The 23,636-nt window shown below is 43.3% G+C and overlaps 1 protein-coding gene across 1 annotated transcript in view; it reads left to right on the forward strand.

Annotated features, from left to right (window-relative positions):
• LOC139921705 (low-density lipoprotein receptor class A domain-containing protein 4) overlaps window positions 1–23,636 on the forward strand; it is a 164,795-nt gene that overhangs the window by 54,356 nt on the left and 86,803 nt on the right. Inside the window, exon 2 of the mRNA XM_071912008.2 lies at window positions 2,332–3,275. Coding sequence (XP_071768109.1) covers window positions 3,236–3,275 — 40 coding nt within the window. The 5' untranslated portion in view covers window positions 2,332–3,235. The remainder of the gene's footprint in view (window positions 1–2,331; window positions 3,276–23,636) is intronic.

A 23,636-nucleotide genomic window follows, 5' to 3' on the forward strand; every position in this document is an offset into this window, starting at 1 on the left:
TTCACAAGCACCAAATACAGAGTTTCTTCTGATACTGCTCAGCAGCATAGGTCAATCCCAGGAAGTACAAATACTTCCAGAAAGTTAATGTTGTGACTCTTTGAAGATAGAGGGCTGTGGTATCAGATCGCTGCATCATCTTTCAGCCTGTGAAGCAGTGGACTCCATTGGCCTCAACAGGGATAAATTGAAGATTACCAGTCTACTGCTCACACACACACACACACACACATCTCAGTGAATTTTGCGCACACATGCATGGACACAGCCCGCTCCTCTCAATATCAAACACAGGATTAATCTGTGATAATTCTGTTCTAGCTCTATAATCAATTAGTCCAGCGTGGCAGCCTCCTCTCCTCTCCTCTCCTCTCCTCCCCTCTCCTCTCCTCTCCTCTCCTCTGGTTTCTAATTAGAAAAGAGGGCAGCTGATGTGTTGAAATGGGTGAAAGGTTTTGGATGGATCTAACAAGGAGCTCTTTGATTGGCTGGGCTCCATATAGCCAGAGTGCCTGATTGCAGCCAATAGTGTGTCCTGTGCTGAATTGGTAGTGCTCTGCTGTCTGTGGTGTTCAAACTGTTTCCCAGGCAGTGCTGCACAGCGTACGATAATTGAGAAAAACATTCCTTGGTACCTTTGAGAAACAGTATGATACAATGATACAGCTTCTCCAGAATAATTTCAATCCGTTTAATTCATTATGAGATCTAACTTTGGGTCATGACCCAGCTTTAAAAGAAAACAAAAAACAGGAATACTGAACACTGCACAATCTTGGTTTAGCTGTACAATGTTTGGCATGAGGTGTCTTGGTGGCTGAGTGGGTTGAGCTACATACCATGAATTTTGCAATATCATTGTTTTGAGGATGGCTCTTATCTTGTTATTTTGTACTGCAGACTACCTAATAACGCAAAAATAGTTAGACATCAAGGTGGCAGGGTTAACCCACACCACAGCTAACTGGAGGCAAACTCAGCATAGTCAGGATCAGACAAAATGATTAATCATAAGGAAGGCACATAACAAAGTCAGTATCTATTTATGTCAAGGTAGCCAAGTGCGTGCCTTTACTTTTCCATTTGTCAAGGCACAGGCTGCTGTGTGTTTCCCCGCTGCGATAAGGCTAGATAAGAACAGGCAAAGTGAGCTAAGATAAGACTTCGCCGTGGCCCAGCTAGCTGAGATCTGTCGAGCCTTTCCAAACCTCAGACAGGGTGTGTGTTTGTTTACCGTCTGTCTGCGTTTGCACCAACGAATTCCTCCCTTCCCTTCTCTCACTCCATGTCATTTCTCCTCTTGAACCTTTTTTTAAACATAGTTCTTCCTCCTTAAGTTTGATTTCTGTCTACATCGACGCCTTCCTTTTACCCCCCCCCCACCCCCCACCCTGCCCCCCTTCCTCTCTCTGATATTTCTCCTCACATCTTTTTTTCTTCCTCCTTTCTGTTGGTTTTCTCTTTTTTTATGCGTCTTTATTTGCCAGTTATTTCTTCCTGTGGGTTATCTCTCTTCTTTCTTCCCTTTATTTTATCGTAGGTCTTCCTCCTCTGCGTCTCTCATAGTTCCTCCTCCTGTGTGATCTCTCTCTCCTACACCCTCATTTTAAGTTGTAGTTTCTCAACAACAACAAAAAGTGTTAGACTATGTTATTGTTACTCTTTTACCAAAAAGAGTAAAATCCCCCCCCCCCCTCCCTCCTCCTTCTCCTCCTCCTCCTCCCCCTCCTCTTTTTTTTTTGGATTTCATTCCTTTCCCAGACACAAAAAATGCGGCACTTGGCGCTTTTGAAATGTAAATAAAGTTTTGTTGTTTCCTCAGCCGTAGCCTCCTCCAGCCCTGTTTATCAGGCAGACTTCAAAGTGGCACGCTGACATGTGGCTCTATCTCTCTCCTGCTCTGTGAAATAGGGTCACAGGCGGCGCTTGGCTTTCAGAAAAACTTTTCCCTTTCATGTAAGAACCTAGTGGGTGAGAGGAACTAAAGGGGGCCATGCCAGCCAGCCAGCCACCCACCCGCTATCCAAACTCGGCTGAGACACACTGCGGGTCGTCCTCTGTGTGTGTGTGTGTGTGTGTGTGAGAGAGAAAGAGAGAGAGAGCGAGTAGGTGTTTGTGTGGGCGGACGTGGGTGGATGGGTGTTTTTTTGTTTTTTTTCATTCTTTTCTCATCTGGTCATTGCAGGCCAGTGGTCCGACCGCCTGTGTTTTGCATGGGTACATCCATCTCGCCTGTTTGTGTTTTTTTTTTTTTTTTTTCTTTACTTTGAATGAGTTTATGCTTTTATTCACTGAATTTCTCCCTTGGTTGTTTTTCTCTCTCCTCTGTAGCTGCTGTGCCGGTGTGAGAGGGCCTCAGCGCCTCGTGCTGAGCTCGGGACTGCAGCGACGGGACAAAAGGCATAAGAGAAGAAGGAGAAGACGGGGGGGGAAAAAAAGAGAGAGAACAAGCCAGCGACATGTTGATTAGATTCTGAGGAGTGAACCCGACTGAGGGGAAGACCGAGACAGACAGACAGATAAAGCTCACCTACACATAGACAGGCAGAGGAGAGGCTGGCACGCTCATCTGCAGCCAGACAGGCAGGCTGAGAGAGGAGACACAGATTTAGACGGATAGAGAGACATTCAGGCTACTGGCCATGGCTGCGGGCCTGTTGCTGGGAGGATAGCCTTTCCCCCTCATACGCTCCCGCACTGCGACCTCCTAAACCTTCACCCCTCCACCTCTACCCCGACCCCGACCCCAACTCAGTGGCTCGATCCCAAGAAAAACCCCCTCCACCCTCCCATCTCCTCCCTTCCTCCTTCCTGCTCCTCATCCTCTTCCTCTTCGCCGACACTTTGCTCCGCCTAGTTTTGGGAATTCTGCAGTAGCAACACTGGCTATATCAAACTGTCAGGAGGCAGCCAACCCGTCAGGCAGACCAGTTAACCAGTCGGCTCCCTAGTCACTCAACCAGTTAACCGTTCAGTTAGCTAACTAGAGCGGCCTCGCCAACCCGTCGCTGAGCAGAGGAGGAACAGTCCGGCTCCTGCAGTGTATGACAGCAGCCCCTCACTCCCGCACATGGACTGTTGATGAAGAAAGATGGCAGTGAGACTGGCTGGCGCCACCCCCTCCTCTCGGCCACCCTCCCCTCCCCCAGCGGGCGTGGCTCGGACCGGTTAAGGTTGGTCGGTTGGCATCCATCGTGGCATCGGCAGCAGCTGGCAGAGCGCTGGAAGGAGCAGTATGCAGGAAACTGACTTACCGGCCACAAATGCCTTCAAAGGTAGGCAGAGATCATGTGCCACGTTTTCTTGAGTGGGGAAAAGTCGCTGCGCTATTGCTATCGCTTGCTCCACCTATACGTATACAGCGAACACATACAGCGAGGCATTCTGGGAAATGTAGGAAATCACTACCTGAAGGAGAAGTAGACGAGGCAGGCTGAGGGAAAGTAGGTACACTAAAAAATAACTCACATACATAAATACATTGGACATGCCTATGCATGCATGTATATATATGCATCTATGTTTGTTTCTCTGTGTGTATTTACATGTATGAAGGAATCAGCCCGGTCATAGACTTCGAGGTGAAAAGTTCACGGCGCTGCAGAGAGAAATCCATTCCTCAATGGAAATAATAGGCTCTATGCTGCCCACAATACTAGGCTCCGTAGAATTGAGCTTAACAGTTTCTCATTAAAACATAATCGCTCACTCTAAGTAATTATCATTGTTGTAATTGAGGTTATATTCAGGGATACAGAGGAGGCCCACCTCTCTCTCTGCTGGGCAGCTTGTATGTCCACCATAGCAGCCACTGAAACAAAGTAGAAAACAGCATTGGTTAAGCAGTGGGTCAAGAGACCTGCGATCTGTTGACTAGGTCAGAGGGTGAGACTAAATCCACTTATTTTTAGCGTGAAGAAGTTCAAGAACCCTTGTCACAGCCATGATGGGTTAGTGGGGTCACAGTGTGCCGCAGGATTTTGGAGACTAAATCCAGTCGTGTGCACTGACAATGAGTACAACCCACTATCAATTCAACAAGCACATTGAATTGTGTGTATTGAAGAGCATTGACGCTTGTCCAAGTATGAAGAAGCAGACACAATTAAAAGAATGATAGCCTCTATGTTTAATTAAATAGAGCAGAGCAACAATCATACCAGAATTAACTCCCACAATGGATTACAGTGAAATAGAGTATTGAGTCATACACACACACTCTCTTCTTTGTCTGCCTTTTTGCACGCACGTACGCACGCGCACACACAGGCACACACGCACGCACGCACACACACACACACACACACACACACACACACACACACTCTGTCCATCCATTTTTTAGTATCGCACTCTCATTTTTCCTGCATCAGGGCAATTTTATTTCCCTTACCTGTTATTTATGCATTTTGTTGTTTTTGCACCATTCTTTTGCATTTTGAGTTTTATTGTCATTTGGTTTCTCTGCCCAGTTCACCTGTGGCTGTTTGCAGTCTTCCTTTTTTTCCCTCTTTATTTTTTTCCTCTTTTACTTTTGGAATGAAACATTTTCATTATATACATTTTTTTTTTTACATTTTTACAAGTAAACTAAACTAAACCAAAAGCTAATATAAAACATCTGTTCCAGAAACATGATACTCAGTGTCACTGCAGCACTGTGTGGAAGCTGAGACAGTTCCTTCTAATGGCAGAAGGGAGGAGGGTGTGTGTAACTCTTTCTTCCAGTGAATTTCACTAGAATTTTTAGTGACACATGATAGTCACTTGATAGGAAGTTGAGTATCAGCATTAGACTATCCAAATAAAGTGTGACTGTTCCGAGGAATAACCTCCTTTCCTCATAACTGTCATCTGCAAACCAGTTATTAATATTATATTAAATACGTAACCACACACCCTATTTGTAATATGTGAAAACGTCAGTGCCTGTTAATGCTTCACAATGAATTGTGTGTAATTGTACATCACAATTTTAGATTCCACAATTGATAATCATAGAGGATTGGCATATCAGTGACATTGAAACATTTCATTTAGAAAGATTGCTGTAGTAGAAAATCGTCAAGATGTTTGTGCAACATGCAAATATTGCAGTAAAATGATTTTGTTCCTCAAATCATCATGATTCATAATCATGATCACAGTACCAAAATAATCAGGATTATCATTTTAGCTGTAATCATGCAGCCCTGCATCAACCTCAGTATGAGAACACTCAGTATGAGTGCACTAGTGGTTTTACTGCAGGATGACAGTCTAGTCTTCTTCTTCACGTGTTGTCAGTCATATGGAAAACAGCTGAGACGATGTATCCATGGCGGTGACTGATGACATTTTCAACAGTATTCTCTCACATGGCCTTGCAATACAGAGTTTTAAGCTGCTCCAACGTCTTTCACATTCTGCCATTTTCTTTTTGATTGCTAAGAGTTTCGAGTTAGGAGTTAGCCAGTGTGCACATAGGAACGTTCCTCCTCCACTCAACGCTGATTTGTCAGAACAATTTGACTTTCAGCTGAAGCTAGCTCGTTCACTTAAACAACCAAAAGCACACACTGCAGCAGTTTACACGATCTTTATTCCAGCCAAGATGGAAGCTCAGAGACAGACATCCCACTCTGAGGGCCTATAGCAAACCTTTCTGACTAACTGACAGAGTCACCGACAGTTTGGCCTACTGACTTAGAGAGAGACAGACTGACAGACTGTGAATTAATTAAATTGAGAATACAACATAGTGGAGCAGACATGCAGTGTGTGCGCTGCATGGTTAACATGAGGTTTCGATTAATGCACATTAATGTCAAGGCAAGACACACACACACACACACACACACATATCAGTGAATGTGTGGATGCATCCTGCTGTTATTGTTAGCGTGGTTAACTGCTGCAGATATCGAGAAAACGCTCCATAGCGTAGTCTACTCTAACTTCTCCAAGCACATGAATTATATAATAACATCAGCTGTGTGTGTGTGTGTGTGTGTGTGTCTGGGTTAGTTCTGGTCAGTCTCCACTGATGCCCTGAGGGCTGGAGGGGGGGAACCAAGTCATTGAGCGGTAGTAAACAAACGCACCAACATTCAGACATAGGCAGACGGGTTCCTGCATATACAGTAGCTGCTGAGGCCGCCGCAGACCAAGGCCACGTTCCAAACACTGGAAAACAACTCTCTTTACTTCCACCGCTCTCTTTTCCCTTTTTCCCTGTCTTTCTTTTTTCATTCCTGCCGCACCGTCCTTGCCTCATTCTTTATTTCCTTCCTTCTTTCTTTGTTCCCACCTCCCATCCTTCCCTGTTTCCTTCTTTCAGCCCTTTCTTCCTGCTTTCCGCCATTCCTTCCTCCAATCCTTCCCTCACATTTTCTTCTTGCAGATACCGGAAACCATCACTCTTTACTTCTTTCGCTCTTTTCCCTTCCCTTTTCACCCTCCTTCCTTCTTTCGTCCCATCCTTCCCTCCCCCATTTCTTCCCTCTGTCCTTTCCCCATGCCCTCTTTCTTTATTTCCTTCCTTCCACCCTTCCTTTGTTCTTACCCCCCGTTGCTCCCATCCTTCCCTCCCATCTTCTGTTCATTTCTCTCCTCACTTTTTGCATTCCTTCCTTTGCCCTCGCTCCTCTTAACCTTCCTTCTCTCATTTGTTATTTTTTTCATTCTTTCTTTCTTTTTGTTCTCATCCGTATTAATTTCCTACTCTCTTCGTGAGTCTTTTCTTTGTGTGGCCTCCTTCTCCTTTGCTCCCCCCCCTCCTCCTCCTCCTCCTCCTCCTCCTCCTTTCTCTCTTCCTTATACTCCTCTCCCAACTCCCTGTTCTCCTCCCCCCACATCCTCCACACCCTCCTCCTCCTCCCTCCATATATGTACAAGAACAAACATAAACCCATGTATTTGCCATTGTCCTCCTCTTCCTCCATTATGTCTCAAGCTCGCCTCTGCATTTCATTTTACATTGTGTGCCACTGGGTTAAATTTCACAGAAAATCTGCTGGATTGCTTTATGGCACAAAATGGAAAGAGGGTGCTGTTCTTCAGTGCAATGCCAAAACATAGTGGTGAGATGCATCCTTCCCCTAGGTTTTGTCAAAATCTGATCAGTGGTGTCTGCGATATTGTATAAGACAGACAGACAGACAGACAGACAGACAGACGAAGAAACGAATGGAAGAAGCCTGATCCATAGTCTCCACCCCTGATTTCATCATGTGGGACAACAGCAACCAGCACTACCATACAGTAACAGTTGAACAACGAACCATCATAACATATCATATACCTTTAGTAGGCTAGTACACCAAGTCAATAGAGAAAGAGACGACACTGCAAAGTCACTCTCAATCCCACTATATCTCCTTTCCCATTCTCCCCGTCTTCTCCCTTTCTGTTTTCTCTCCCTCAATTTCTCACTCTTGCCCTTCCTCTCCCTTCGCCGTCACCTTTTTCTGCCCACCTCCATCTCTCTCCCTCTGTATTTCTCCCTTCTCTCCTCCCTCCCTCTCCCTCTCTCTCACAGTGTGGTCTCCCACCACAGTCAATCCATATTGAGCTGTGCTAATGCGGAGCCCTTGCTGAAGTTCATCCATAAAGTGACTGACAGCCCGGGGTTATTAGTGGAGGACCTCCTGCCCCTCTCCCTGCCCGTGGGCTGGGGCTGAGGGCGGAGGGCTCACACAGAATGGATGTGTGGACGGGTGTCGTACTATCTGTCTGTCTGTCTGTCTGTCAGGCTGTCATCGGAATATTATCTATCGAGCTCGTCTATTCAGGATTCAACGGTTTATTTCCGTGTCAACTAGGTTGTCAGGAATTTCTCTCAGTGTGCTCAGGATAGATCTGTCTGTCTGTCTGTCTATCTCTCTATCTCTCTATCTATCTATCCATCTGTCTGTCTGTCTGTCTGTCTAGCTGTACATTGTCTGTACAACCCTGGGCGCTACATTGTGAATGAGCTGGATTTGTGAGCGTGACTTTTAACTAAGGCAGGAGTAGAGAGTCGCAGTAGTCCAAACAAGATGTGATAAAAGTGTGGATGGCCTCTAAACCTGTGGAGCATAAATACAAGACTGCCAACATCATTTGCCGTAACAAGTAAACTCTACATAACTGTTCATGGAAGTTTGCCTTGAATTATATCATGTGAGACCGTATCAGATCAAATAAAAAATGAATGCAGTCCTTGTGAATCATTGACCTTCTCAAACATATATTTCCTGTATTGAATGGTTAACTACATATTGCAATTCTTATTGAGTCTAAAGAAGGAGATTCACATCCCCAGAGTGAACTCCATGAAATAACAGGCAGAAAGTACTGATATTACTGATATCGGCTAGTGGTCAGGACCTGTGTGTGTGTGTGTGTGGGTGTGGGTGTATGTGAGCATGTGTGCAAGTTGTGTGCTCATATTTGTTCCACATAATTGCAAGATGTATGACAAGATAATTGCGTGTCCGCGAATGCAAGTGTGTTTGCGTGTGCGTGTCTTTCCATTTGTGCCTGCATGTGTGTGTATTTCTGCTCGTCCCACATAATTACAAGATTCGTGACATCGTTGCGTGCGTGTGTCCGTGAATGTACGCATATGTGCATTCATATTTATTCCTTATAATTACAAGGTTTGAAACAAGACGTGGTGTGTGTGCATGTGTGTGTGTGTGTGTGTGTGTGTGTTTCAACACACAAGTCAGACAGACACAGTGAGTCATCCAACCCAGCCTCAGTTCTTCTTGTGTGTCTATGTGTTTGTGTGTGTGTGTGTGTGTGTGTGTCAGTATGTGTATATATATATATATTTATTCCATAATATTTCGGGTTTTGTGATGAGAAAAGTGTGTGTGTTTGCCTCCGTGCACTCTTGTCTGAGTGTATACATGTATAGTCTATGTGTGTGTCGGTGTATGTGTGTGTGTGTGTGTTTACCTAGCCTCCCTGCGCCTGGCTGCCTGCTGTCTGATTTTGTCTCCTTTATTTACTCCCATCCAGCCTATTTACTAGTCAGTCAGACATCCACCCAGCCCACGTTTACACTGACCTAAATAGGCACATCATCTGTGTGTGTGTGTGTGTGTGTGTGTATCTATGTGTACAAATGTGACTGTGACTGTGTGTGGGTGGGAGTGTATCTCCATGTATATGTATGTGTATGTATGCATCTGTGACTGTGTGTGTGCGTGTGTTCCTCTGTTTGTATGTGTATGTGACTGTGTATTCGTGCCTGTCCCTCTATGTGTGTGTGTGTGTGTGTGTGTGTGTGTGTGTGTGTGTGTGTGTGGTTCAGCTGGGTCTAGTCAATAGCTGTGGTTAGGATGCTGTCATTGTCTGGCAGCCTTCACATTAATGGTTCAATCTCCACTCCCCAAATTCCTCTGATTCCTCAGATAGCAGCCAACCTTCCATCCAGCTGCAGCGACTCTGCTGCACTGCTGCAGCTTCACTGCTCTGCACACAGCTGTCTCACACTTGACTTTGGGTTTTTTTTCTGTTTTTTGTCCATTTGAACTGAACGTTGATATGCCGTTGTTTGTACTGAGGTTTCATGACGAAAAAAAAAAAATACAAAAAAAATTGCTTGCCAAAGTAATGAATATACATTTTTCATAGAAATATACCTATTTTCTCATTTTCAAAGACAAATTTCACTAGTATTTGGCATTTGCTGTGTGCTTATTTCAGACTCTGCACCAGGGCCGTTATGTCCTGAAATTAGTGACGAAAATGCTCAATGATGACCATTTAATTCAGTCAGGTGGCCATAATGAGTAGAAATTTAGCACCATGACAAAATTATTTTGTTGTTATTTTGGGTAACGCTTTATTTTACAGCCCTCTAATTATGGTGTAACTAGTTTGTAATTATGGGGTACTAATAAAATAACAATGCTGTAGTTTCAAGTTAACAAAACAGGAAGTCCAGGAATTAAGGGGTAACAATTTTGTAATTATGAGAGATTTATAAGTAATTACTGCATACTTAAAAAATAATTACAGGGTACAATAACGTAATTAGGAGGGACTAAACAAATGTTATCAGTGCTTTAAGGTTCATGCACTGGAAAAGGCCATTATAAAGTGCTACAACTACATGGGTTGATGCAGGTTGTTCTGGAAAAAAATAAATTCTACACCTGAAAAGCTGAATTGAAGATGAATAACTTTTCTTTTTTTTTCTTAAAGTGTCCCCTCAGATATGATACCAGGTAATAGGTAATAGTAATATATAGTAGTAACAGTAGCAGGTAGTAGTGAGCTAACTTGTGGCTTAAACAGTTAAATTGCAATAGGAATTAGCAATTAAATAGATGTTTTCTGCATACAAAATATGGTATCTAAATACAAATTCCAAATATTCAGTTATGTGTTTTTTAATCATGTGTAGTTTATAAACCATGTACAAAGTGAGACATCTCTGTAATCAAAGTTTGGGGCCTGAGCTTCATCTGATGAATCATAATGCAGCTGGACAGAATGCAGCAGTTCATAGAATTTAGAATGTCAGTGTCATAAAGAAGCGATTGTCCTGAACACAGACTCAGACTCAGTTTCATCTCTGATCGGTGTTCACCTGCACATTGAGACAGAAAACTCACGTTGCATTCATTTGGAGAAACATCAACAACAACATCTACCTTTTAGAAAGGAAACCATGGAGAGTGATTCCCATCTTGGTAAGCCACATATATATAGTTTTATTATGTAGCAGGAAAAGATTAGTACAGAGGATTTTGCTGAACCTCCTACAGAGAAAGAGTCTCCTCTCATGACTGAAGACACAGTGTTAGGTAATGCTGGAGCATCCATCCACCCAGCTCAGCATGTTGAGGCTCAATCCAACCTGCTCCGCCTTGTTGAGGCTCCAGTGACTGATGACATCAAACTCATTGAGAGATTGAGGGTGCTTCAGCCCCCCCCCCCCCCCCCCCCCCACAATGGTTTTGACGATGACTACCACCTGGAGGCAGTTGGAAAGAGATACCTCTATGCCCCTCCATGTGACACATCTGGATTTGTGGCTGACTGCTGCTCACCCTGTGGATCCACTCTGGGCTGCCTGGATGAGTGGGAGCCACTGGTCAAATCCCACTTTGACTTGGAGAAGGAGGGATTTGGTGAGGAGCTCCTCTACGCTTCATCATATCTCTCTAGATTTGTAGTTGACTGTTCCCCACAGCATGGGCCGACTCTGGACCAGCTTGACAAATGGGAACCTGTTGTCAGCAGCACTGACTCTCACATGATGCAGTTCCTCTCAGTCCTCCTGGAGGAGGAGGAACTTGGTGAAAAGCACATCTCTGCTTCCTCAACAATGAGTTCTACATTTATGGCTGCCTGCGCTGCACACCATGCCCCTACTCAAGATCATCTTGATGAATGGGAGCCAATCGTTAAAGATGATTCTAAACTGATGCTGTTCCTCCAGGACTTGGAGAAGGAGGACGAGCAATGTCCTTTTATCAAGAGGGAAACGGTCGACTCTTGTGCACAGACTGAGGTCGCTGCTGAAAGCTCTGTCCCCGTCCTGCATCAACCTGAATGTTGTGAGGGAACAAAAGTCACTGTCCTCTCTGCTGGACCTGACAATATCTCCACCTCAGAGGAGGTTCTCCCCGTCTCTCTTGCTGAAAACACCCTGATTCACCTGCTTAAGGAAGGATCAACCGACCTGCTTCAGGAGTCCCAGGCTCCAGCCATCCAGGTTGAGGTCAAAGCTCCACCAAGCCTTGTGGTTGAAACTGGAAAGGACACCAAGGATCTGTCCGGTCTGACCCTGGAAAAAACACTCCCACCCGTCCAGCTGGTTGAACCTGCAGGACCTCAGAGTTCCAGTGCCAAAGACAGCCTGTCGACAAAACCAAAGAAGAAGCGTGGCTTCTTTTCTTGGCTATCTCACATATTCCGGAGGAAGAACAAGAAATCTGCAGACAACATGGCTGCAACAGCAGAGACGCCGCTCCAACAGACCTGCCAGACAGAAGCAGATGAGCCAAAGTCCTGCTTGACTGCCCTCTCACCTGCAGGCCACTTCTGAACTCCTGTCATCTTCCTATCCACTTTACACTATTGAACAACTGAATCATTTTAGTTCAATACATTTATTTGCACACTACTGTTATAGTGTCTTTGTGCATTTCTTCAAAACACACCTTTATTCCTGCAGTTACGGGTAACCTGTAGCCTGAAGCAGTGAAAGTGTAATGGAATTAGTAAATATATGTTGGCCATTAACATTTTCTATACCTCTATTACTAACAATATAGTCAATATTTATTCTAAATGTGGCTGTTTTTTCACTGAGAGTCCATTTTGCTTTTAATATACTACTTGTTTTCTGTAAAAAAAACAAAAAAACAACAACAACAAACAAAAACACATGCTCCACATTAAATACAGTTTAGCAGAAAGTCTGTTTGGTGACATTTCTGTAACAATATAGCATACACAAAAAATATGGAACTTGAACACACAATAACAGCTAACATAAAAGAGCTTTATTGAATGTAATATACAGTATGTTGAGATCAAATATCAAATATGTCAATTTTATAATAGAAAATGTAAAATAAAAACCTTCATAATCCTTATAAAACAATTTAGGGTCTAAATACTTACTCCATAACTACAGGGAACAAGCACCGATAACATTTGTTTTGTCCCCCCTACTTATGTTATTGTACCCTGTAATTATTTTTTAAGTGTGCAGTAATTACAAAAATAGTTACACCATAACTACCTTATAAATCTCTCATAATTACAAAATTGTTACCACTTAATTCCTGGACTTCTTGTTTTGTTACCCTGTAACTACAGCATTGTTATTTTATTAGTACCCCATAATTACAAGCTAGTTACACCGTAATTAGCGGGCTGTTTTATTTTGTTTTGTGAAAAGAAGAATAGATAAATACAAATATACAGAAATACATCAAAAGAATTGCACACATGCATTTACTGTTGCTGAGTAGCATACGGAAATACATGCTTATCATTGGAGGCATGGATTATTACTGTCAATTCACAGACATGCATTAACATACACAGACATTGTTCATGTGCCAGATGTGTGCAGCTCCAGGATCAACATATAAATTGGGAAATGAGTAAATGCTGCAAATATAATCCACATTAATGCAGTGGTAGAGCAATCCACAGTTGAAGAGCTGCAGCATTAGATGTATTTTCATCAATTATGATGCTATTTTTGTTAACTAAACTCATATTCCATTTTAGTTAATGAGCAGTTGACTAAACTGAATCAGTATGGCTACAATCTGACTAAATTCAAGGACATGTTACTCAAATGTGTGAAAATGAACACTGCTAAGGGCAAATTAAACCCTTTCAGGACCCATTCTTTTGTATGAAAATGTAGGGTTGTCTCACTGAACATATTTTTTCTTTATTCCTTAAACATAAAAGAGATACAAGGTCTTCATGTGACATCATTACTAAAGCTTTTCAGGCTGTAGAACAAATGAAGTATGTTTTAATCTAGCTCTGGACCCCCGAGTCTACAGTACCAGTTTCACTGTCAGGCTGACACAAACCAGAAACATGTCTGCAATCCGTTTTGGGCCCCAGCCCATAGTTTAATAGACGTTGCTGCTGTATCTAATCAATGATTGCTGATATAATACGATGCAGCTTTTCTATCAACATACAGTTTCCATCATAGTCAGAACTCAATCAAACAGTAACATCCTAGGCAACTGCAGCACTCAGCCAAACAGGCCTTGGGCAAAAATATATTAAAAACACCATCCCATTGTATTAAGACGTACTTGAATTACTGGAGGTTTGCTTGATCTGTGGACAGAAACTTGAACCATAGAGAACACATTGATGGCATAAGCTCAGTCAAGCATTTTTTTTTTCAATATTGAAAATATATTCAGCCACTGTTCCCTAGGTTTTCTGAGATTTGCAAGCAAGCCACTTTATACAATATTTTATACAGTAGACCGCAGTGCAGTCCTTCAGACCATTTTATCCCTGCACTGTTTCTCTCGCCATCCTTAATAATTTCAGCGGGTCACTGAAATGGACAAACATTTCTGAGAAGTACTTTACAACCATTTCTTCTCAAACTGTATTCTCTGAACGGCAAGGACGCTCCTTTTTCATTTGTCTGTTTATTCTGCCGTCCTCGATTTTATTCATCTGTGCAGAACAGAGGTTTCCCGAAGACACATAAGCCTGTTTTGTGAAAAGCAAGGACACTCCCTTTTCATTGGGTGTTTATTTAACCATTCTTGATTTGTTTAGCTGAACACCCACCGAGCCAGACTGCCTATCTGCTCTGATTCAGTTGTTGATATGATGGCTGGGGTTACCGAGTGTAAGACGCTATTTTGGCACAGCCTGTCGGCACTGCCTGCTGAGATCCTCTGCTAGGTTGGCTAGGTAGCGCGTGTTTGTGTGTGTGTGTGTGTGTGCGCGAATTTGTGTGTCTGTGTGTGTAAATGTGTACACAAATGTTTTTAAGTGTCTGTGTGTGTGTGTATTTGCATACGCGTGTGTGCGTTGCGTGCACGTATGTATCTGCGAACATTTACACAAGTGTGTGGATGTGTGCGAGAGTTTGTGCGTTAGTGTGCAGACCTGCGTGCACAAGTGTGTGTGTGTGTGTGTGTGTGTGTGTGTTTGTGTGTGTCTGTACCTTATTCATGTGTGTGGGTGTATGCGTGGGCAGAGCGTTAAAACTGACAGTGAGCAGGCAACCTGAGGACATATTTATGAGGTTTCTCAGTGCCGACGCTAACCAGTGAATATTAACCTGATGCTCTCTCAGCACCTTAAGCTGCAAAACACACAGAGCGAACATTTTTAAATTCTCTTTCTCATCTGAGTAATACACCGACAAATCTGTGATGGAGGAGAGCACATGGAGAAAATGATAAGAGAGCCAGTTCAAAAAGGCCATTGTTGCTGTCAGGTGATTTCAACAAGGTGAAGATGTCATGGACGTAAATACATTTGAGGCTTTTGTATATATTAGTTTAAGACTTAGATCATAAACTTAGTATAACTGTGCGCATGAGTTGTTGTGTGAAGCAGTTTTGTCAAAATGGTGGATGTGGGGTAAAATGTGCCAATGGCTCAGCTTATCCCCATGTAATTACATTTACATTATGAAAATACAATTCATTTAAACACATGTATGCGCTCAAGTGGTGTTTTGTAATATGACAGAGCAGATATTATGCTACGAGACTAAAGACATAAAACAAACAGGGGTTCGGCGTCTTTGGAGGATCTGATAAGAGCAGCCAAAGTAGTCGATCAGTGGCAAAGGGAACAGAAGATAGACAGCATGACACTGGAGAGATATAGTGAGAAAATCGACAAAGAGATGTGCTATGAATAGGATCCGACAGACAAACACGTACACACTCACCCACACCGCACAACGTGTTGAGCCAAGTCTTGCATTATCCGTTTGAAAATGAGAGAAATTATTACCATGTTATGTTGCAGTAAACATTAGTTACAGTTCTCAGAACAGACAGAATGGAGAGACAGATTGTCTGTCTCTCCATTCTGTAACATTTTACACCCATAGGGCTCAACTTGTCCCGTCCTTATGCTCAACTTACCCCAACCCTGGGCTAAAAGACCTGCCAAAAGTACTTGTTCTAATGGGTCATACTTCTGAAACTGTTTATGTTTGTCTCGGCTGCTCTCTTGGTCTCCCTTGAAAGAGAGATGTGAAATCTCAATAGGACTATTTAATAGGACTTAATGGACTTACAGGCTCCTGAAGCTCATGAAAACCCATAAGTCATCGAATATGAAAAGGCCCGGAAATAATATATATCCTCAGAATTTTTGGGATGACAACTCCAGCCTTGTGAACCACATTTCCTTGTTGGCATGCATGACATTTTTGATACCATCAGAAACCTCGGATCCTCTGCTTTCTTTTAGAATTGAGTGTTCTACTTGTGTCCAAAGCTTCAGTATGCCAGTTGTCTTGTAGCACCTGTACCTGTACAGGTCAAAATAGATTTTTGGTGCTCTTCTAGAGGCAAATTTAGGTCACTCGGGGTGAGACACCTCACTCTCCTATACCTGGACGCTACCAAACTACATCACAGAATTGGGGGAAATCATTTGCTACAGATCATGTCCGTTCTTTATTTAGCAGTTTCTAATGAAAGTTGTATTATTGTGAAAATGTTAAGTGTTAAAAAGCACTTTGTTTTGAAGAGCAAGACCAGGGATAAAAGCTGATAACAGGTCTTGATAACTGCCAATATGCATTCATAAGATAAGTTGAAACAATGCAACTGGAATTATGGAACTGTAATAAAGTTGTGTATTACTTGCTAAGTAAAACTGTTAAGCAGTCTCCCTTTGTGCCATAAAGTAAACCAGCATTTCCCACTAAATCTGATCATTGTCACACAATGTAAAATATAGGAGGCTGGTAGAGGCTGACAGTATTCTTGGTGATAGTCATTATGATGCTAATTATCTTACATTATCTCAAATTTAATGTGGTATGTGATTAATGTGATTTATTGATTTCAAAACGCTGCATGTGCTTCCTTTAGCTGGAAGTCTTCACGTCTTAGTTGTAATTTTTACCCATAATCCACTTCTCATATGCAAATGAAGAGGCGGATTCAAACCCACAACATCACAAGTACAGTACAGTATGTGCTGCCAGGCCACCAGGATGCAAAGATGAGAGGGTTAAAACACAGTGTAACTTTGCTACCATAGTAGCGTGACTGCATCTCCCTGAGGCATACACAAGTACATCCACTTCCTCTCCGTAACACACACACACACACACACACACACACACACACACACACACTCACACACACACACACACTAGAACAGTAGTGATGCACTGTCTGGACTGCAGAAAGGAGACACAGCCTGAAGGTCTCTCTCTATTTCTCCCTCTTTCTGTCACTGTTTCTCTCTCTCTCTCTCTCTCTCTCTCTCATCACACACACTCTCTCTTTCCTCTCTTCCGCACCTTCCTCTACCCCCCGTCTCTCTCAACCCATCATTCTGAGACCATCTCTCTCTCTCTCCCTTTCTCTCTCTCTCTCTCTCTCTCTCTCTCTCTCTCTCTCTCTCTCCTTCACTGTGGGTGTCAATTGTGCCAACTCAGCACAACTCTGACATGCTTAATTATCCTGGTAGAGCCAGAGAGGAGGGGAGAGGAGAAGAGAGGAGACAGGAGGAGGGGAAAGGAAAGGAGACGAGGGGAGAGAAGAAAAGAAGGAGAGGAGAGATGAGACGAAGTAAGGAGAGAAGGGAGGAGGGCAGAAGGAGAGAGGACAAAACAGCAGGAACAGGAGGAGAGAAATGAGGGGAAAGGAGCAGTAGAGAGAGAGAGAGAGGAGAAAAGAGGACAGGAGGAAAGGAGAGGAGGATAGAGGAATGGAGAGAGGAGGTGAAGGGAGAGGAGAGGCGAGGCGAGGCGGAGGGTGAGAAAAGAGGAGTGAAAGAGGGACAGCAGGCTGGAAAGATGCCCCAATCCTTCATGGCTCACAAACGCATCTGCAACACATTTATTACCTTACTGCCCTGCAAAGCTACCGCTCACCTCATATCAAGGATGCTGGCTGGAGGGCAGAGAGAGGGAGAGAGAGAGAGAGAGAGAGAGAGAGGGAGAGAGAGAGAGAGAGACAGAAGTGCAGAGAGCAGAAAAAAAGAAACCAAGAAACACAGAGAGCGATGGCAGACAACGGGGATATTAAACAGTCAGACAGAGACTGCAGAAACTTCACAGTAGTTGCCATGCAAAGTGCAGACCCCAGTTTCTGTCTAGAGAAATACATAAAGGCATTTTAATGTGTATGTTCATTACACTGAAAGTAATAAAAGAACATGGATCCAAAGTTAAAGTGATATTTCACTTTGGGACGCGTGGGACTTGTCGGTGATATCTTCATAAAAAGCCTTTAAGATCAATCCTATAAGACTCGTATGATGGAAGGGGGGGTTAGGTGGGACAGGCCTGCTATTAGCATTGGTGGAAGGGGGGTAACGCAAAAAAATGTCCATCCGCAAAATGTTCCGCCCCCGTGAAATACCGCTGTAATACTTAGCGCAGACGTGAATGTCTGTTTCTCGGCGGAGTGATAAAATGACTCAATAAAATCAGTTTCTACACTTATAAAATCAATACTGGGAGACCTGCAGCCCGTCTGGAGTGATGGGGAAAGAGGCCGACGTGACCATTAGCATCGGAGGGGTCCCGGCTTCCTTTAATGGCGGTAGTTATTGCCTTCATACAGGCTGTAATGTATTAGTGGTGTGCCACAGCATGCTATGCTATAAACAGCCTCTTTTATAATGCTTTATAATGCCGGTCTGACAGCCATGACTGCAGCAACAGCAGCCCACTGACTCTCACTTGTTCTCACACACACACACACACAAGGACGCTCGCGGGCGATCGCACAAAGAGACACACACGCGAAAAAACACACACACACACGCCCAAGGACACTCTCGCAGTCACACACACACACACACACACACAGAAATGCATACACACTGTGGTAATAATGAGTCTCCCGCTCCACAGACTGTCACTGGCAAGCGACGGCTACAACACTTTGTTATATCACAGGCACAACCCCACACACACACACACACACACACACACAGGCACACGCACACACGCACACGTCAAAGTGCAATTCACGTCACACATTCTCTCTCCCAAGTCTGCATGAGCAGTTTTCTTCTCCAGTGTGGGATTTGGTTTCGCCTTTTTTTTTCCAGAGAACAGTCTGGGTTTTGAAAGTGACAGGAAGTAGTAACAAAAAAAACCTCAATCATTTCTTCCAAGGAAAGCTTCCCTTTTGAGAGCTTTGATGGGAAACGCTGGCTCTGCGGAGAATGAGCTGGCTGAATGTCGATATCTTATGTCCTATTATACTCCAGCGGTGTGGGAACAGAGAGGAGGTCACAGGAGTTTGGGTTTAATGTGGCGACTTCCTCCTTTTTACTCTCCCTCTCATTCTCCTCTTTCATTTTTTTTTGTCATCCTCCTCCTCCTCCTCCTGCTTTCCCCTCTCCCACTCCTTATCATATCATCATCCTCATTATCACCTCCATCCTTGCCGTTATCGTCACCCACATTCTTATCAACTCAAACCTCATCCTCCTCCTCATCACCGTCTCCTATCGTTTCTATCTTCCTCCTCCTGCTGCTGCTTCTTCTTCCTCCCTCTCTTCTTCTTCTTCTTCTTCTTCCTCCCTATCGCCGCTACTGCCATCTGTCCTTCTCTTTCTGCTCCTCGTCTCCTCCTCTCTCCTCCTCCATCCTGTCCTGCGCCGCAGAGCAGACAGTGTTTTCGTGCTCGTCTGTCGAGGCAGACAGGCTGAGAGATCGACGGACTGACAGACAGAGAGAAGAGAGGATAGACAGAAGAGAAGGAGGGAGAGAGAGGAGGGGATAGACAGAAGATGGGAAAGTGTTTATATCTCAACATATTTATGCAAATTAGGATGTAATTAGAAAGGCTAAATGGAAATGGCAAATTTTGCATTTTGCTTGCATGGCCATTAGTTGGTGAATTTGATCATTGCCAAATGCATGTCTTTCTTTTCATCTTCAGACAGCGTGAAATATGACCAACATCAGCTGACTCAAACAACAACTTGCCCAATACTAATCGATTCTTTCAACTTTTTTTTCCATTTTTCTCATGGTTATGTTTTTTTTTTGTCGCTCAGGATGCCAATTGATTTGCTTCAACTCAGCTGATGGAAACGCACCTGATTTATATATATATATATTTTTTGCGACATTTAAGGAATTTGCTTACAGTGTGTAAACACCATTATGAAAGATGCAAAACAAGATTTATGCGATTCACTCTATAGAAGCCATATAACCATTTCCCAGCTCAAAAAACATGATTTAGCGCTGATTCACTCTTTAAAATAATAATTCACTGATGGTGAATAAATAAAGAGGGAATTAAAAACATCTTTTACTGCTGCGTTTGATTCCCACAACCATACTTTATACTTGTACTATCCATTACATGGCTTTAAACTTGTACTTGTTATACTTTTAGCTGTTTTTATGTCTTGGTGTCTTGTTTTTATGTCTTTGCGTTAATGTCTAATCATGTTTGCAAAGCACTTTGATCTGCATCATTTTCCGAAATGAGCTCTATAAATACATTGGATTTGAGTGTGGTTTTTATGCAAATTATGATGCATCAAATTAAAAAGAATAAATGGCAGTGGCAAATTTCAATAAAATTCCCTCAGTATCACAAACGAGGTTTTACGCTGACTTGAGGGAAGTTTTTTGTGAGACAGAAATTGTTAAATAGCAGAAGGCAGAAATAGAACAAGAAGTGTTAAATAGCAATGGAAACGCGTAAAAAGCAATGACATTTGTAGCGAAGTCTGTCTGTAAAATATCTGTTCCCCACTAATTTGTGGGGGAAGACGTGTTTACTGCTGCCTTGTATTTTTTTGCGACATTTCAAAGGTTTAGTTAAAGTTCACTTGACAGTTGAACGGAAGCCGAGCTAAAGAGGAGAGGAAGACGGAAGAGCAGCAGAGAGGACAGGTTAGAAGATGGGCGAGTAATAGAGGACACGCTGAGTGAGAGGAGAGGATCGACACGAGAGAAGACGGGAGAGTAACAGGAGGCAGAGAGACAGGACGGGATAGACAAGATGGGCGAGTAATAGAGGACACGCTGAGTGAGAGGAGAGGATAGACAAGAGGGAAGACGGGAGAGTAAAAGAGGAGACGAGACAGGATAGACAAGATGGGAGAGTAATAGAAAAGCGCGTCGGCGAGGAGAGAAGAAAAGACTAAAAGAGGAAGCAGTGAGCGAGGAGGAGAGAGAGACGAGAGTAATAGACGAGACGGGGGTGAGAGACAGACAGAGGAGAGGAGAGGAGAGGCTGGGCAAGTCACTGAGGCTTCACTAATTGCCACTCAGAAGAAGGGGAGAGGGCTCTTTCCAGAGAACGGTCATGCTGGTCTGTTCTTTGAATCGGATCTCTGTTCCTGGCTTTTTTTTCCCCCGCCACTGTCTAGACAAGAGCAGAACAAGCTGTTCTTGTTATGGGAGGAAGAGGAGAAAATGTGCAGTGTCATTAGGTCGCTCAGTGCCAGCCGGGCAGATCGGAAGGACTCGCAACAGGAAAGGGCCTGCGAGGTGTTTGTTTGTGTGTGTGTGCGTGCGTCTGCCTTTGTTTCATTGTGTTAGTATGCGCAGGTATAAGCCGCCTGTGTTTGTGTGTGTTGATTAACTGCAACAAAACACAGCAGCTCGCCCCCCATACATTCTAATGAATTTCATTAAAATGTTTCCTTCCACTGTTCCTCCGAGGGATTATTTTTTGCCTCCGTCTCTATTACCTTGCCAAGGACAAAAATTCACAAAACACGGATCCCTATTAGAAGTGTGGAGAATCTCGCCGAGACTTGATTGCGGCGGTCGATTAGACCTGCGTAATCACATTAAGTAATGAGTTTGGCGCGCGAGAGTCAAAGCTGATTTGTTACTATGGCAAAGACATCATTTCGCTGAATATTTCAGTGGGAGTTATGTTAATTGTTCCAATTTCCTCAGTCTCACGTACTGTCCACGTATGAGACAGCACTCATTTATGTGACACAATGTGGGCAACTCTTCTGTAAAGAAAGATCTATTGGCGCACGGATGTTTCGAACACGTTTCATGCAGCACTGGATCTTTCTTTGTCATTGTATTTTGAGGATGCGACACCCGGCATAAACATTAAGCTGAGTTGAGCGCGTTCCTGTAATTGTTCTGTAGCCATGTTAGCTGGACCAAAGGAAATTATCATGTTAGACCAGTCCGTTTGTGTGGTCTCATCCCAGTCTGGTGTCTTGGTGTCATGTCAGTCTTTGGCCAGCGGGTGAAGTTCTCAGTACGGTTACAGGAGAACGTTGTCCTGATCTTCCCTGCCTGTCTGATTTCTTTTTCAGAAAACCTCACTGAGATAATGTATCCATGGAGATGGCATGCAACATTTTCAGCAGCATTGCCTCCCCCACTCAATTGTAATTGGTTAAAGTTACTTCCTCCTCTTAAGCCACAAAAAGCACACGGAGGAGCTGGTGAGAGTCTCTATTGGAGGGATGATCGTAGCGAGAGAGATACATCAGCGTCCAATTTATCAGTGAAGCTCACTGCCTTTACCTAATAGGGAGGAAGTATGGTTGGTACAGTAGGAGCTCAGGGGCAGGGAAGCATAAAACCCCCCAAAAAATCAACCTCACACTGGACACTGGCGTGATTCTCCCTCTACACCCTTTAACTACGGGTCGGGATCCAAAATGGCTCGTTGGCTTATTGCTTGGGAGTCCCACATGCCAAGAATATGTGAAGAGTTTCATTCCAAAATGAGATATCCATCATTGGAAATAAAAACAAAAAACCTGATGCTTACTCCAACAAAATGATTGCTGGCATCAAAGTAAACCCACAGCAGACATGATGGGTTACTATTAAAGTTATGAGTCATCTTTTGCTTGCAAATAGTTCTGTTTTTGAGGCTATAATCATCTGTGTTTTTGAAATATTACCTAATGCAATGAGGGTGGCATTTTTTTTTTCTTTCCAAAATGGATAGTATAACATTTTGGCATGTCTTAATGAGCATGGGCACCAGGGACAGGGACTAACTTCCTGGTTTGGTTTCAGACCCTGAAGAGGCCTTGCTTTATACTGTTCTAGTGAGTGAGGAGAGCCCAACACTGACACTGCAGGGTAGAGCCCTCTCTCACTGTATATTGCACATAGATGCTGTCTGATTGCAAACAGGCTGTTTAAACTCCTTTTAATTATTTAAACTAACAGGAGGTGTCCTTTAGATACAAGGTAGACCAATATATCGAAATTCAATATATCATAATACAAAAATGTGACAATACGTATCGTGGGGCAAAAAAAGAATGGTGATATTAGCTCCATTTTATTCTGCTGTAGTAATCACAAATGAGACAGCTTGACCATCACAGTTTCACAAGCTCTCCATCCAAATTATATTATTTGCACTTTGTAATGACTAGCAAGCCAATTAACATTACAAAGATTTGTAGCTCAGAAATGAACATAATTCTGTCATATTTTGTTGACTTTTATTTATCACATGGTATCGTGGTTGTATCGAATCGTGAACCCCATATCGCGTATTGAAGCATATCGTCCCATCGCTAAGCAGCACACTCGCATACTTGCAGCCTGCTGGAATACACAGTCACAGAAACATAACACAAGACAAGCTAAGGAGGCAGCACACACCCGCACACACATAATAATCAACATATACATACATTCATGCCATCATAAACCTAAACAGGCTCGACTTCTGTGTTGATATATGTCACTGCGTTGAGTTATTTCGGTTTTTGTTGGAATATGTAACTCTACGGCTAACTCTTTCTCATTCAAGTTTCATTTATTTTCCCATCTCTGCTGTGACTCCCATTTTATGGACTCCTAATGGGCACTGTGTGAGCGCAGCTCTCAGAGAATGGCTGCACTAAACCACACACATCACACTCCGGGGCATACTAGCCCGGCCTTGCTTTCCAATGCATCAAACACTTTGTTGTTGTTATTTTCAGTTATTATGATTAAAGTTCAGCGTGATTAT

Source organism: Centroberyx gerrardi, chromosome 12 (genome assembly GCF_048128805.1).
Source record: "Centroberyx gerrardi isolate f3 chromosome 12, fCenGer3.hap1.cur.20231027, whole genome shotgun sequence".
Lineage (NCBI taxonomy): Eukaryota > Metazoa > Chordata > Actinopteri > Beryciformes > Berycidae > Centroberyx > Centroberyx gerrardi.